General features: G+C 37.3%; 1 protein-coding gene across 7 annotated transcripts in view; it reads left to right on the top strand.

The window, feature by feature from the left end:
* CFAP47 (cilia and flagella associated protein 47) overlaps positions 1–16,234 on the top strand; it is a 260,862-nt gene that overhangs the window by 45,811 nt on the left and 198,817 nt on the right. For all 7 annotated transcript variants that reach the window (XR_010355419.1, XM_064407367.1, XM_064407368.1 and 4 more), the window contains exons 27-32: positions 8,696–8,793; positions 10,834–10,962; positions 12,349–12,598; positions 13,404–13,607; positions 14,295–14,388; positions 14,909–15,049. Coding sequence is in view for 6 of the 7 variants with exons in the window: in XM_064407367.1 (XP_064263437.1) it covers positions 8,696–8,793; positions 10,834–10,962; positions 12,349–12,598; positions 13,404–13,607; positions 14,295–14,388; positions 14,909–15,049 (916 nt within the window). In the remaining variant the exon portion in view is untranslated. The remainder of the gene's footprint in view (positions 1–8,695; positions 8,794–10,833; positions 10,963–12,348; positions 12,599–13,403; positions 13,608–14,294; positions 14,389–14,908; positions 15,050–16,234) is intronic.

A 16,234-nucleotide genomic window follows, 5' to 3' on the forward strand; every position in this document is an offset into this window, starting at 1 on the left:
TTTCTTTTTTTCAACTGAATTACATTCATGTCTAAAAAATTCCGCTTTGGTCTCTTAGGTAAAGTCCTTCTAAGTGTCCATCTTAAGGTGTTGTTTCCAGATCTCATCCATATCTACTGGTAACTTATCTCTTGCTCAGCTCTGTCAGGGTGGGATGAGAGGGTGAGTGCAAGAGGAAGAAAGATGGGCAATGCTGCTATTAAAGTCGTTCCTGTATTTAGTATTTTCATAAAGCAACTATTTTGAGGGATAAATAATTCCATCCTGCAGCTTAGAATGGGCTTTTTAATAAATATAAAACTAAATTTTATATTATTTTGATGCAAGTGTTATGGATCTTTAAGTTATTGCTGCTCTCTAGGTTAATATTTCAATTTTTTCTGTATAGATTGTCAACCAAGAATCGATTTGTTACTAATTTTATTTAATTCTAGGATTTAATCATTGTGTGGGGTGTGATTCATAAATCTGTGTTAAAGCTAGCTGTAATTACAAGAAAAGAATAATTAAACTTATGTTCAAGTCTGAAATGTAGCTTCTGAGAAGGCACAATATTTAGTTTTAATAACTTTTTATATGATGCACTAGCAGCTTCTCAAACCTTGTTATAGAGAGATAAAAATTCCTCCTGTGTAATAAAATTTTTTCTATATTTGCCATTAAAAGGAAATAAAGAATATGACTCTCAATTTAAAGGCAAACTGAATGTGTTTTTAAAAAAAAAGATAGCAAATAAAAGTCATCTAAGTAACCTTAACAGCCATTCCTGCTCATGAGGGTGAAAAAATTCATGTTCCAGAATGTCAAATCATCTCAGAATTGTTGCTAGGTTTTAAAATGTAGAACTAAAGCAGTTGTTAAAGGACAGAACTCATAACAGCAGTTTGCTAATGTATATGGGATTTTCTGACCTGCAGTTGAGTTGTGGCTGGCTTTAAGAGCAGGCGGTATAAAATCTGAGCAAAACTGGGTGAAATAACACAGCATCAGAAACAAAATAATTATGTGTGTGTCATTGGTCAGTGTGGGAATATAATTCGTATTGGCTTTCAGATGGAATTATTTTTATTGTAACTGAAAATAATTCTTTTTTCACCTAGAAAAATCTTAGTAAGCACCCAATTCTGTAATCCTGACAGTTTTCTTCTTCTTCTAATAAACTCCATTATAATTCCATGATAAATCCAAGTCTGGATAACACTGCTAGTATTATTATGTGCTTTGATACGACACTCTGTAATAATATGTAGCTGGAATTTTTTGTTCTCTGCATATCTTCCCCTCATTCCTGCCAGCCCCCATGGGAGCCCTGTGCCACGTGTTCAAACTTCTAACCTGATTCAACTAATTATCTAAGCATTTGAACAATTTGATTCAAACTGTGTATCTAATGAATTTGTACTGCTTTGTTAATTTGAGTGTTTTAAAAAGATAAGATTTCAGGGTCTTCTTGATCTTTAATAATAAAACAATGGAACCTATAACCTTTTATAACACCTGTAAAAGCTAACTGGTGTTGAAAAAGTTCCTGGACTGTTAAATAGGCTGTGAAATCTCACAGTATCAGTTGCTGAAGATATATTAATTTGTCAGGTGTTCTCCCTTTATATTTCCATTTTCAAAGTGATAATATGTACTTCAAAATGATTTGAACTAAACTTTTGAACTTCAACTCCTGTGTTCTGGGATATTCTTATTAAAATAAGCAATTCAAGACTTTCAGAGGTTCGTAAAATATTGATTCTGCAGCTACTTAGAAAAACACCCTTAACTTCTAAGGAGAACTAGTTCTAGGCATATTTCAAAGCAGGAGTATTGAGGAGAAAAACACTCCACAGGGGTTGACCCTGGCTGGATGCCGGGTACCCACCAAAGCCTCTCTGTCACTCCCCTCTGCAGCTGGAAAGGGAAGGGAAAATATAATAAAAGGTTCATGAGTTGAGATAAGAAGAGAGATCACTCACCAAATACCCTCATGGGCAAAACAGACTCAAATTAGAGATACTAATTAAATTTATTACTAAAAAAATCAAAGCAAGGTAATGAGAACTAAAATAAAACTTTAAAAACACCTTCCCTTCACCCCTCCCTCCCTCCTAGCTCTATCTCTTCCCCAGCAATGGAGGGAAACATGGAATGGAGGTTGTGGCAAATTAATCTCACATTGTTTCTGCTTTTGCTTAGGGAGAGGAGTCCTTCCCCCACTCCACCATGGGCTCCCTTCCATGGGAGACAGTTCTCCATGAACTTCTCCAGTGTGAGTCCATCCCATGGACAGCAGACTCCCCAGACTGCTGCAGCGAGGGTCCCTCTGCCATGGGGTGCAGTCCTTCAAGGACAGCCTGGGTCCCCCATGGAGTCATAAGTGCTGCCAGGAAACCTGCTCCAGGGTGGGCTCCTCTCTTCATGGCCTCCCATGGGTTCACAGCCTCCTCTCAGCATCCCCGTGCCCCATTCTGGGTCTCCTCCCTGGGCTGCAGTGATCTCTGCACCCCTGTGCCCCCCTGGCTGCAGTGATCTCTGCACCCCTGTGCCCTCCTGGCTGCAGTGATCTCTGCACCCCTGTGCCCCCCTGGCTGCAGTGATCTCTGCACCCCTGTGCCCTCCTGGCTGCAGTGATCTCTGCACCCCTGTGCCCCCCTGGGCTGCAGGTGATCTCTGCACCCCTGTGCTCCCCTGGCTGCAGTGATCTCTGTACCCCTGTGCCCTCCTGGGCTGCAGGTGATCTCTGCACCCCTGTGCCCTCCTGGGCTGCAGTGATCTCTGCACCCCTGTGCCCCCCTGGGCTGCAGGTGATCTCTGCACCCCTGTGCCCCCCTGGCTGCAGTGATCTCTGCACCCCTGTGCCCCCCTGGGCTGCAGTGATCTCTGCACCCCTGTGCCCTCCTGGCTGCAGTGATCTCTGCACCCCTGTGCCCCCCTGGCTGCAGTGATCTCTGCACCCCTGTGCCCTCCTGGCTGCAGTGATCTCTGCACCCCTGTGCCCTCCTGGCTGCAGGTGATCTCTGCACCCCTGTGCCCCCCTGGCTGCAGGGGCACAGCTGCCTCACCAGGGTCTCACCAGGGGCTGCAGGGAATCCCAGCTCTGGTACCTCTGCCTCCTGCTCCTCTTTCTGCATTGACCTTGCTGTCTGCAGGGCTGCTCCCCTCACTGATTCTCACTCTCGTCCTCTCTGCCTGCAATTACATCTGTGCCATAACTTTAAAAAAAAAAATTAAGTACATTATCACAGAGGTCTTGCCACCATTTCTACTTGGCCCAGCCTTGATCAGTGGCCTGTCAGTCTTGGGGCTAGCTGCTGTTGGCTCTGATGGAGGTGGAGGAAGCCTCCAGAGCTTCCCTGTAGCCCCCTCCCACTAGCAAAATCTGGCCATACCAACCCAATGGACTTTACTTAGGCTCTGTAATATTTTGCTTTTCTAAATTCTAACATGTCAGTAGGATTGATTCACAAAGCCATACTTAGTCCTAAATAAGAATGACTTTTTTGCGTTAAAACAGAGTGAACATTGGCTAGAGAATAGATAATGTTGGATTTGGCTGCTTTACAGAAAACATTTGAAAGATGACAGGCAATAATTTTTTACAATAAAGTAATAATAAATGTAACTGTAAAAGAAAATGGAAGAGATAAATGGTTGCCATTTATGCAATAATTTACTGTGTGCACAGATTCCATTACATGGAACATACGAAAATGCATTAATTTCTAATAAATGCATAAATGCATAATTCTAATGTTACTTTAAATCTTTATGCTTTCTTTTTGCTCCTTTGAATCCAAAGCAGAAGAAAGGACTCTTCCTTACATAGGACTGATAGGAATTCAGAAGTAAAACTTAACATAAAATCTAAGACTGTCTTGAGCAAGTATTTAATAATTGGGAGAGATATTTAGCTATGACAAATATTTTGCAAAAAATCCCCTCTGTGAACATGGCATGTTTATATATTTGTTCTCTGATTATTGTTATTATATATTTTAATTTGATGATTATATCAAGAGTTTAGCATAAAAGAATTTTTTCTGCCATCTTGATTGAAATAACATTATTATTTCTGAAAATAAGTAGTAAACAGGCAATCAAAGAAAATGGTGCTCTGGGCAGCAAAATATATTAAAATCCCCACATGTGGTATAGATAGGTTGGTGTGTTATTGATGACACAAAGTGTGCTGAGGTTTTTTCCTCCCATGGTCTACAGTTCTCCCTTCCCTCTCCCTCTACCACTGAGAAGCCATGGAAACTCATGAAATTTCTGAATTTATTCACATTAGTCATGGCTGAAACTTTAGGAAAAGAGAATGTCAGGGAATGTAGCCTCTAATAACAATATGATAGAGCTGAGACACAGTCACTAACCCTATTATGGATTGGTTGCAGTTGTTTTGATAGTCCATCAGATCTCAGTGTCTCACAGGGGAAAACATTCCCTTTGCTCCTGGGAAGTGTGCCCAAAGCATCCAGCTCCTTAATAGGCACTGCTGACAAATGTCAAATCCATGTATTCTGCTGGCATGCCTGGGAGAACAGGAGCTGTCAATTTCTTTGAATATCATTCACATTGCATGAGAAAGCAGAGAGCTAGGAAACATTGGAGTTCTTGATATTTGCATGCTGCTTTGCAGCATTCATCTGACCTAAGAATATGTTGGCATTTTACCTCAGATAGTTGGAAGTGCTTTTGCAAACAAGGATGGTCCAAACCCATTAATCACTCTGTTCTTTTCTGTGCTTGTGGCTTTCTGCCATTGTGATGGTCCCTGACAGCTGAAGCATCTCTTATTCAGGAATTAAGTGCCAACGTCACTGCTGCTACTGGAAAAAAATGCAGATGCTTTCCCAGCTATAAGTCTTACATATAGCATGAAATTATGTGTCAGCCACTGTTCATTGTTGTATTATGTTGGTTGCTGGGGAAGCCTGAGCTCCTGCTATGAACGATAAGGTCCCTTCAGTGTGGGGGAACTGCTTATTTGTGAATAATGGCAGAGCTGGCATGGGTCATCTTTTCCTCTTCCTTCCAGTTCCATCATCTCTGGATCTGTTCTAAGATTTTTGAGGGGAGGGAGGAGGGCAGGTCTTTATTTATATTTAAATTGCAACTTCTCAGCATCTAACATTGTGAATAAAGAACATTATTCTTAAAGGTCTATAAAATGCCACACTCTTAGACAAGGTTTTCTTTTGTCAGTAATCACTTCTGCAAGCAATTTGTTTTGTTTCCTTATCTGGCAGTTTGAGTTTCTCTTAAATATTTTTCTTAAGTTTACACAAATGATGTTGCTACAAGAATTTGTCAGTTAGATGCTAATGGATGTGGATTTTTTTTCTCATTAGAAATTTAGTGATATTCTGCATCTCTTAATGAATACTACTGAAGAAGTGTTATTTAACTATGGTGACATACTTAGAGCATTTAGTGTACACTGATACAAAACAAATCACTTGTTTGTACTTAGGAAATACCTGAAATGCTATAGAGCACATTAAAATGGATAAATATATTTTGGTTTGGGTTCTTTTGTCTTTACACAAACATTAAACAAAGTAATGGAAAAAACCCAGAGTTTCTTTAAGAGAAGTGAAATAACTCCTATGTAAGCTTTGTTTTACAGTGTTGAATGGTATTTTTCTGTCATCACAGTTGGAGCTTTACTTTTGGTGATCAGCAGGTTTCAGATGTTGGTAAACACAATATATTTAATGGCCATTCTCCTGTTCTGTGTTCTTTGGAAATATGCATTAGGAAATAAACACTGGAGTAGCAGTGGCAATGATGGTTCATGTAGATAACAAATTTTTTACTTGCTTTAGTAAGCAATATAAAACCAAATACACTGAATAATTTAATGTATTAGTGACTTCACATTTGCTAGCAATACAAGAACCTTTCATTCCAACAGAATAGTAAAGACTTTTCTAATATTTAATTAAACTCTGCTGCAAATACAAAATAAATATGTTGCACAAGACTCCTAATTTTGTAACATCATTTCTTTAATGATGCCATAAGTAAAGGTCAGTGGTACAAGATGCTTTTACATGTACAGAATGCACGTGTCTTTGTAATCTCTCTTCTGCATTTGTATGCTAGAGTGAATGCTTTTCTATCTAGTGTCCTCTCACTCAGTTCCTCAAAGGCATATGATAAATAGTTAGCTCCTAGCACCTTCACTTTTCTGCCATGTGTCCTTGTGAATGGAGTGGTGTTATGTGATTCTCAGATGAAATTTTCAGGTACAGACTCATTCTTGAATTTTGTTTCAAATAGCACTCTGGGAAAATGCTGTAATAAAGTACTTATTGATGATACATGGACAGGTGGCCAATAAATGAGTTAATATTTATTATCAGAGAATGCCTAAGGTTGGAAAGACCTTCCAGAAATCATCTTGGCCCCTCTTCAAAGAATCAACTCTATTGCCCAGTTAATTTTTTTAGTATCTTCAGGAATGAGACTTCTGGGCAGACTTCTCTCGGCAGACTTTTCCAGTGTTTAGCCACTTTAATAGTTTTGTTTTGTTTTTTGTCTCTTATGATGTGATAGAATTTCCTGTATTTAAATTTGTACTCTCTCTTAGATTTTGTGGTCTCACTAAGCATCACTGAGAAGAGTCTCCTTCTTCCTTACTCCCTCCCATCAGATAATTGTGCACATAGACAAGATCCCCTTGAGCCTTCTTTTCTCACAGCTGAACACTCACACAACAGCTTCTTCGGTCCCTTCTCCATCCTTCAGTCCTGACCTCCACCACCTCCTGCACACTGCAGCCACAGTCATGGAAGTTTAACCCTTATGATCAATATCAGCTACAGAATCAGTTGTTGACTTGCAGGATCCATCCTCCCTCCTCAATATGTTCATTGTTTTCTGTTAGCTGGGTGTGCAGACATCTGAGTTACTTTCATGTAACTTGAGAGCTGTCTCTCATTAACCTCTGTACAGCTGCCTTCCCCTCCTGCCCCTCACTCAGCTGTCTGAAGTTCACCTGAGTGCCTGCAGAGTATTGACAGGTGCCATTTATCACAGTAAAGTCATGAGTTGGAAGTTGCAAACCTTTCTGCGTTGCGTTTATTGATCCTGTGTGTCTTTCAATGGCTTGCTAAAGGCAGAACAAGCCCTGACACTTGTTTTGAGCATGTACAGTTGTACATTTTGTGTACACAGGTAGGTGTGGATGTACCTCTCACAGCCATCTGTCCTGCTGATGCTCTGCTGCTGAGATGATTTGCTGAATAAAAGCAGAAAGAATGATGTTTGCTGCAAGAAATATTATTCTGCACAGTGCAAGTGGCCAGAGCCACTTGCCTTGGCCCCGGCCAGATTCCAGTAGGATTAACATTTCCCAGGAGCAAACCAAAGCATTGCAGAGCTGGATTATTTACTTAAATGGCTGTTAGGTATCAAATTGGAATCCCAATGGGAATATTTACGTGTAAGAAAGTTGGCTATGGATTTTGTTGGGACCTTTCTCTAGTTATTAAACTTGCCTTGAAAGCGATGTCCAAGAATGTTGTGTTTGGAAAGTTAAATAGGAAGGAGGAAACAAAACTACTTTCTGGTACTTTTAAAACATTTCTTTTTTCCTTGATTATGTTATTCCACAAAAAAAAAAAAATCAGTAAATCTAATTATGTAATATTATAAATAAATTAATCTGGGAAGTCTTGTCATGTCTTTTAATATTAATCTAAATTTGCAATAAATATAAATTTCTTTTTGGTTGTTTCAAGGAAATAGAAAATATATTCATTTCTTCTGTGCAAAGTATATTTAAAATATGCATAATTCTCAATGTATTAAAGCAAGATGGATATCAGCATGCTGTTTGAATAATTAAAACACATTTTTCTTTTTACTTTTGACAGTTTAGTCAAAATAATTAATTAAAATTAATGTTTATTAATAAGTAAATAAGGACTGCAAACCCAGATATTTAATAACATAGGACTAAGCTCAGTTTAATTACCTGTCAGTTGCAATGAGCTAAGAACATAAATACAGATGGCTCCCAGCATTGCATTGATGGCAATAATTTGCTTGTTGACTACACACTGAGAGACTGAGGTGAAGTACAAAAGAGGGTTAAAAGGTGGCTTGCTGCACATCAATTAAGTTGCTGCAGGTAGAACAGACACTCCAGTGAACATCGGAGCATGGACATGAATTTCTATTATATTCCAGCAACTGCAGTCAATATCTTATTGTTTTTAAATTGAATCTATTTATTTAAAAATATTTATTTTGACATTTCTGTAAAGTCTTATAGAATAAATGCTACATCAAAACAGAAGTTGCTTTTCAAGAAAACTTCCCTTGCCAAAAGTTGTAGGACATATTATTTAGAAACTTAGCAGGCATCTTTAGGAGACTTATTAACGTCAGTTGTAATTTTAGTAGTTTTTCTTTTTCTTTTTAGAAATACAGAGTTAATTTATTTCACTAAATCTCTGCTGACTCTTTCAGACTGATGATACACCCATGCTCATAGTAAAACTAAGAAGTGGAAATACTATAGCAAACTCCAGCATTTTGAAGGGTTCAGCCCCATCTGTGTAATCTGTTCAACCACTAGAGAAGGAGCAGCAGTTCTGATACCTACACTCTGTCTTTTGTTCTTGTGCTGAAAAATATCTTGATTACCATTTGTAAAAAGAAAATGGTAACTTATGTGTTTTGTTTTCAACAGGTTCTCATTTCAAGTTGCTGGAACAGCAGACAATTGTCTTCTCACATTATACCCATACTTGGCAATGCACAAAGATAAAAAAATTATCTGGAGAAGCAGTAAGCAGTCAAAACTCTACCTATTATATTATGTCCATTATTATTATCAGTGTTTTCAGGGTGATAACAGGAACGTGATTCTCAAGATAGCATTTTCCCTCATTTATTGCAGGGGAATACTTCAATTAAACTTTTAAAACCATTTAATAGCTTCAGATTTCTTGGTGAAAATGAGGACAAGTTCTATAAATGATTGGGTCATATTTATTGAAAAATATTGAACACACTGAAATCTTACAGAATGTTTTGTGAAGTGTTTTAAATATGAATATAGAAAACAGCCAAAACATTAGAGAATAAGTTAATTTGAATTGTATTGATAGACAGTGATCATATGTTTTCAAGAAAGCAAAAGATAAACCACATGATGTTATTTTAAAATGCGATCATTATTTGCCTGTTGGGAATAGTTTTCAGGGTTTTTTACCTCCTGTCCTTGAAGGGAGAAGGGCACAGCTATCTTTTAAGGCCTAATAAAAACCTGTGGTCAGGGAGCAGAAATATTTTTATCTGCATGATGTCTCCCTCTGTCTGCCTCTGTCTCTAAATCTCTGCCTGTGTCCCCCCTGCTGAACCCACCTCTGCTGCCTCAGTGATCTGTGATCTCTGTGTGTGGCTGTGCTCATGGCAAGATTGGGATCATTGTATAATTCAGCTTGGAAGGGATCCCTGGGGCCATCTAGTCCTGCTTAAAGCAGGTTCAATGTGGGGTAAATGATTGTTTTTTATAGCTGTATATGTGATCTGATGTATTTTGATGAAACAGAGAGGTTTTTCAGGTAAGCAAGTAAGTCCTTAGATCTGAGGTAGATTTAGCATCAAAGACTGAATTCTAAGACTGCATTAACTTAAAGTAAGCATGTCACTCAGAGTATTTAAGAGAAAAGAGAATTGATACTTTGGAAATTGGGAAAGGCATTAGCAAGGAGACAGGTCATGTTTTGGTCTTTTCAACCCAAATTGATGAAGATAGGTACAGGTACCACATCACTCAGGGATAATAGCACAATTAAATAAAGATAGGCAGGGGAAAAAGGTATTGTCACTTATTAATGTGTAAATTTTTGTTTATTTTCTTTATTTTTTGTGACCAATATACCATTTTTGCAAGCTTGTTTTTTAAAGATGCTTTGTAGATTTCCATTGAGGTTTAAGCCAAAAATGTAATGATGGTTTTATAATAAATGATCTCCCATTAGTATTGGGATATTTCTGTTCTTCATTGATTGCTTATTGATTTGTTCACACATCAGTTTGTGTCAGTTTTGAAGCAAGTCATTACTGCTAAATTCCTTAAGTCTTTTTATGTGATTTTGTATAGACTGTGTTGGTGTGGAATGCTGTTTAATGTGACCAAACCATATCTATACCACACAGCATCTTTGAAAGGTATCCAGGAAGGCTTTGCCTCCACTCTGACACTATGCTCTTGTTTTACTTTCTACAGGTGATAAAAATAACAGTGCCAGCAATCAAAAGTTAAAAGATAATCATAGAGAGTTCTTGCTTCTCTTAGTGATGTGTTTGCCTCTCTGGAAACTACACTTGGTGCCTCTTTTGTTTTGAACTGACAACAGAGGGTCCTTTAATCCTATCTTAGGCCAACATGAGAATGTCAGAACATCTGTTATTTCAGATCTGATGGATTGATAAAGTTTACTTCTGAGTTTTTTTTGTAAAATATGTGTTGTCAAGCCTGAAAGAGCTTGATAATGAGAGACTCATTGCACAGCTGTGAACAAGAGGTCCTTAAGAGCATTTTGTTCATGACACAGAATTCTTGAACTAGCATTGTAGGGCTTTTCAGCAAGCAGGAAGATGCATCCTTTCAAATATACAATTAGTGGGGGAAAAACTCAAAAATGCATGAAATTTTTTCTGGACCCCTGTCTAATGACAAAAACAAGACTTTCATGAGTCAAATAAGAACTGTTACTTGAAGCATGAATTAGAAAAATATAGAAGTAGATATTTGTAATGTGTTAGAGCACTGACAGTAAAATATGTTTTCTCAGCTACAACTTGAATATTTCTTTACAGATAATAAAGACTTCAGCACTGGAGAAGTTGTTCTACAGCCATGTATTACACCACCATCACCTTCACACAGCTATTCTGCAAGTTCTTTAGGTGAAGAGAGTGGCTCAACCTATGAAGATTCCCAATCAGGTATAGTACAACACATAAAATCAATGATCTTATAAAGAATTAGCGTCTTTTCTCCACATTGTATTGTTTTTATCTTCTAAAATCCCAGTAATATTTTTTTTCATTCGCAAGGGTATCAATTAATTTTATTTTTGCATCATTTAGTGCAACTGCAATAGTGGTATTAAAATACACCTTCGAGGCTGGAGTCACCTGTAAGAGCCTGAATGAGAGATGTGGGACTCCAGGCGGCTCTTCCAAAATGCAGTTTATTACATGCAAGATGTTCCAGCAGTCCAGGGTCGTGGGTGACAGAGCCTGTGCCTAGAGCTGTCAGCTGCAGCTGCAGGCAGGCCTGGAGACCTTTAGTTTAGGTTACAAATGCATTATATACTTTTCTTTGCTGAGCATCTTAATATAGTAGAACGAATCTATACCTTAACTTTTATCTATAGCCTGTCATAACTACTATAATTACCATATTCATGTTAGTATTCTCCAATCACTAAAGGTTAGTACATTACAGTTTAAGCTAGAAGTTGTTTTTCAGTTTTCTTGCAGTGGAAAATTCTGAGACCTTTTTTCTACTTGCAACATTTGCTAACTTGTTTGCCTGTGCTATCTTTCTGCTTGGTAAAAACATCTTGTTTGAGGTGGGTTTATCCTTTGTTCTAAGTCATAAAAACCCCCTTCTAACTAACATTTGCCTCCTTGGTTATCCAGTAAGACTGGCTGAGCAATTCTTTTCTTCTCTATCAAAACTTGCTTCCATCTCTATTCCTTCCTCAGCTTCTACATTCAAAAATCTTTCTGCTAAGCTTGTCAAACTTTCATCCTTCCCAACAGTCACCTAAGTTAGTTGTGCTATAAGGAAAACTATTGTTTTTTTTCTTAGTTACCTTTTTGTGCAATGATGTTGTTGTTGATGTTATGAACTAATAGTTTTTAAAATATATTTGTTATGAACAGATCAGAATTTAGGAGTGAGATAGCCTAACAGAGGGGAGAAAACTCCAAGGGCTTATAGATGTAGTGGGAGTTATGTACAATAACTGTTAAAGTGAACTTGCAGTGACTGACAGGAAAAGCTGGGTCTGTTGGAACTGTGTGTGAGACTGACCCTTTTAAGATTCTGGCTATAATTTTGTAAGCCATACCTGAATTTATTTTTTGCTGGTTGGGTAATGCTTTTTTCTGAAAGTGAAATTAGATTTCAATATATCACTTGTTCTATTCCTAAAATGTGTATATGTAATTTAAATTGTTTTTTTTCCTAAAATAAGTTGATTATTTGTTGTCTGGCAGATTTTGTTCTTTGAAAACAATTGTTTGTTGAATATTTTTGTACTAGACAAAAAATGAGGAAATAAATCTTTCTGCATGTTTTATTTTGTGTATATTCTTCAGAGAGTATTGCTGATGAAAGTGAGAGTGATGCATTTGAAAGTGAAGAGAATGAAGAAACAAGTGAAGAGAGTGAAACTGACAGTGAAAGTGATAGGAAAGAAAAGAAGCATGAATTATCATTTTTTCCTGATGAAGATGAGGAAGAGTACAACTTCTTTCAAAAGACCCTAAATGCTGTACAGAGTTGGTTTGCACTCTTTGGCTGGTCTAAGGGACAGAATCCCATTTCAATACCTTATTCACTGAGACGGTAATTGATGCCTGCTTAGAACTAACTCCTGTCTGTCTCATAACAGGCTAACAGATCTACTCTGGGGGGTTGGATATGATCTAAGGAACAGAAACACACTCTAATGCACAGTTTGCTGTCAAAATCTATATGGTGCTTATATGAAAATGTCATCCAGGTGTTAGTTTTTACTGTCCAGAATACATTTTCAACTGCCATTGATGATATATGATACTGCATATTATAATGCAGTGTGTGTTAAATATGCAGTTCAAACTGTATGTCACGTTCTTAACTGAAACTGATTCTCCTCTGAGACAGAAAACAGTTCTAGCCTTTGTCCCTTCTTTGGTGGCATAAGTAGGTTCTTTAACAATGTCTTTTCCCCCCACATAATCTAAAAATCAAGAAACATATGAAAAATAATATTTTATAATCAAGAGTCTTGCAAGCACCCTGGAAATATATCAGTTGTGGTGGCCTCACTTATTTGATTTTATCTAACTTGGTTCTAAATAGTGAAGAAGCCACTCTTCTGGAAAACAATCAAATAGACATTTATAAACATGACAAAAATCCAACTTATGTTTGGTAGAAAGCTTTTATTTATGAAGGTATAAATATTCCATGCAGTTCAAAATCCTCACTTTATTATGAAAGATCTCTAAAGATGAAAAAGTGCTGTACTTTTCAACCCTCCTTGCTGCTCTTTTTATTTCATGGTTAAATTAGCCTTGTGATACATGTGATTGTAACTAATTTTGTACATTTAGAAGAATAATATCAAATTATATATCAATATAATATAAAAATTTTTCTCTCCTAGTGATGTGTCTATAGTCCTGCTAACTGTTTCACAAGAAAATACTTTTAAACGAAGGGTTGACAAAGATAAGTGTTTTTATGATATGTTATTGAATCTGAATGGACAACCAACAGGCATTGCAGCATGCCAGTCATTGTCCCCTGATCCAGTAGAAAGAATGTTTCAACTCCACTGGCAGCATTCTGAATTGCTTTCCTTCCTTAAGTAAGTACAAGTATGGTGAGATATCCATGTGTGCACCTTTTCTTTCCAGTTTTTAAAATTAGCCTTCCTCAAGCCTACTTCTAACTAGATGGTATACAGTGGGTTTAGGGTTTCCTTTATACTTTTCATGAGATAAGATGTATGTATTATAAACTTTAATTTATTTTTACCAAGGTTATCTGCAGTGTTCACTAAGCAAAGCGTCCTTTGGTAAGGTTATATCCCACACAGAAATTCCACAGGAATTCGGCTTCCTTAATTGCAAAAGATGGCTTGTAACCTTTCTTCTTAGATAGGCTCAGTAGACAGTCAGATCAAGTTTTTCCTTCATGATCTCACCATTCCACTGATGTTCTTGGTGGAACCTGATGACTCATTTGGCTTTCACATGGAAATGGATAGTATTTGTTTTAAGGTTTTGTGTTATAATAAATCCTTCGTGGAGGAGCAATGTTCAAGAAGAAGTCAATCTGTCCAGACCTGTATGTTCTTAAAGTGTGTATTTGTAGCCATAGGAATTGAACATGAGTTTCTATCCATGAAGGTCATCTAAGCAATTAATGGAGCTGGATCACTACTCCAGAGGCTATTCAGATAGAGGAGATTACACAAAGATTAAACAACTTCAAAAAATTTGATTTCTCTTAATTATAGTTTCTATTAACTTTTCCTGCTTTGTGATTTCAGAAGGAAAGGAGCATATCTTCCTCATGTTATGCCAGAATTTCTGCTTGAACCAGAAGATTATGAGATATGGACTGAAGTAAATACTGGACTGAGGGTAGGTAGGTTTGGTGTTATTTCTCCTTTCAACAAAGCCCACATGCTTAGTTTCAGTCCTTTGAATACTAGTGGAAGTTCTTGGTGGACCATGAGTTTTCTATGCTTTGGATTGCATAAGTCTAAGCACATGTGTGAGAGTAAGTAGGAATTTAAACTGACTCCAACCTTTTCATTGGTGTCCTTTTTTTTTCCCCCATTCCTTCTGATACTATAAATATCTGATATTAATGTCCAACAGATGTGTTTTAAAAGTAGAGATCTGATTATCATACAGACTTTACCATTTTAAGTAATTTGTGTGTTTTCCCTGTTCTTGATTGCTGCTTTCAAGTCCTGTCAATTCTTTATTATGGTTCTTATTCCTGAGATAGCAGCAAACTGCAAATGTTGGTCGCTATTGCACTATAGTAGATGTTATCACCCTCTTATGTCATTGATTCATTATTGTCCTCTTGTGAATTTCTTATCTAAAGTGATAAATTAATATTGAAAAAAAAAATCCCATCTTTTCTCTGAAGTGTTTTGTGCCTGAAGTGAAGAGGGGAAGCATGAGAAGCTCAGGCAAGTTAAGTGGCAGGCGCATTTTTGTTCTGGAGAGCAGAACGTTTGAGACAATGAGCAAACGAGCTTGGACAGATGTGCTGCTGCAGATGTACAAGGTAAATTGCAGATATATTTACTACCAGATTCGGAGGAACTGATGGCTAGGAGCTTTATTTTGAAAAAGATTTGTGGTATACTGGAGGTTTATTTTTTTCTAAACACATCTTTAACACTAAATACTTGTATTTTTTTTTTCTCTAACAGAGAAGGAAAAAAGAGAGTGAGAATATTTTAATTTTCTTTAAAACCTTATAAGTGTGTTAATATGTTCCAACTAGGAAATGTTATATTATAACAGTCTGCATTTTGCAGAATTAAATATTATATAAATATTAGTGCAAGTAAAGAAAACTCTTCCATGCTTTTGTGTTACCTTGCTTAGAAGCCATTTTCACTGGACATAATTGCCTAGATGTGTAACTGTAGCATTCATTACCTTACATTCAAATGGAATTTTTAAACAGTTAAGCATTTTTTTTTTTACAATAACTATTCCTTTTAAATATGATCATCTTGGTCAGTATAGACTTCTCAAATTTTGTTCAATTTTTGTTGCTACTGTTGGTAAAGAAAAATCTTGGGTGTCATGTTTTCCAAAGTAAAGCTTATGTGCTCATCAATGATCAGTGCATTTATGTGTCTAAGGGAAAAAATTTATTTCTGTTCCAAGGGACAGAAAAAGAGTTTAAAAAGATAGCTAATATTTGAGCTTCCCAGTACAAGTTAGACATGGATGTACTGGGGTGTGACGTCAGTGAAGGATCCCACAGATGATTTAAGAGACTGGAGCATCTGTCATTTAGGGAGAAACTGAAAGAGCTGAGACTGTTCAGCCAGAAGAGAAGGCTCAGGTGGAGGGTGTGTCTAAGAAATGTGTTTCAGTACCTGAGGGGAGGTTGGTTGTGAAAAGGACACTGCCAGACTCCTCAGTCATGCCTCATGATGTAGTAAGAGGCACCAGGCATGAACTGAGATGCAGGAAATGCCTTTGAAGTCAAGTAACCTTTTTTCCTGTCAGAGTGGTCACACACTAGAATGGATACCTTGAGGAAGTTGTGGAGTTACTGTCCTTTGAAATATCCAAAGCCCAGTGGAATGCAATCCTGAAAAAGCACTCTGTTCTTGGAGTGGGAAGTTTGGGCCAGGCAATCTCCAGAGCTGCCTTCCAACCGCAACTATTCTCTGACCATGTGATTATTGATTGGGAAAGCACAATAAAAAATAGAGATGAAACAGTATGT

The sequence above is a fragment of the Passer domesticus genome, chromosome 2, assembly GCF_036417665.1.
Source record: "Passer domesticus isolate bPasDom1 chromosome 2, bPasDom1.hap1, whole genome shotgun sequence".
Lineage (NCBI taxonomy): Eukaryota > Metazoa > Chordata > Aves > Passeriformes > Passeridae > Passer > Passer domesticus.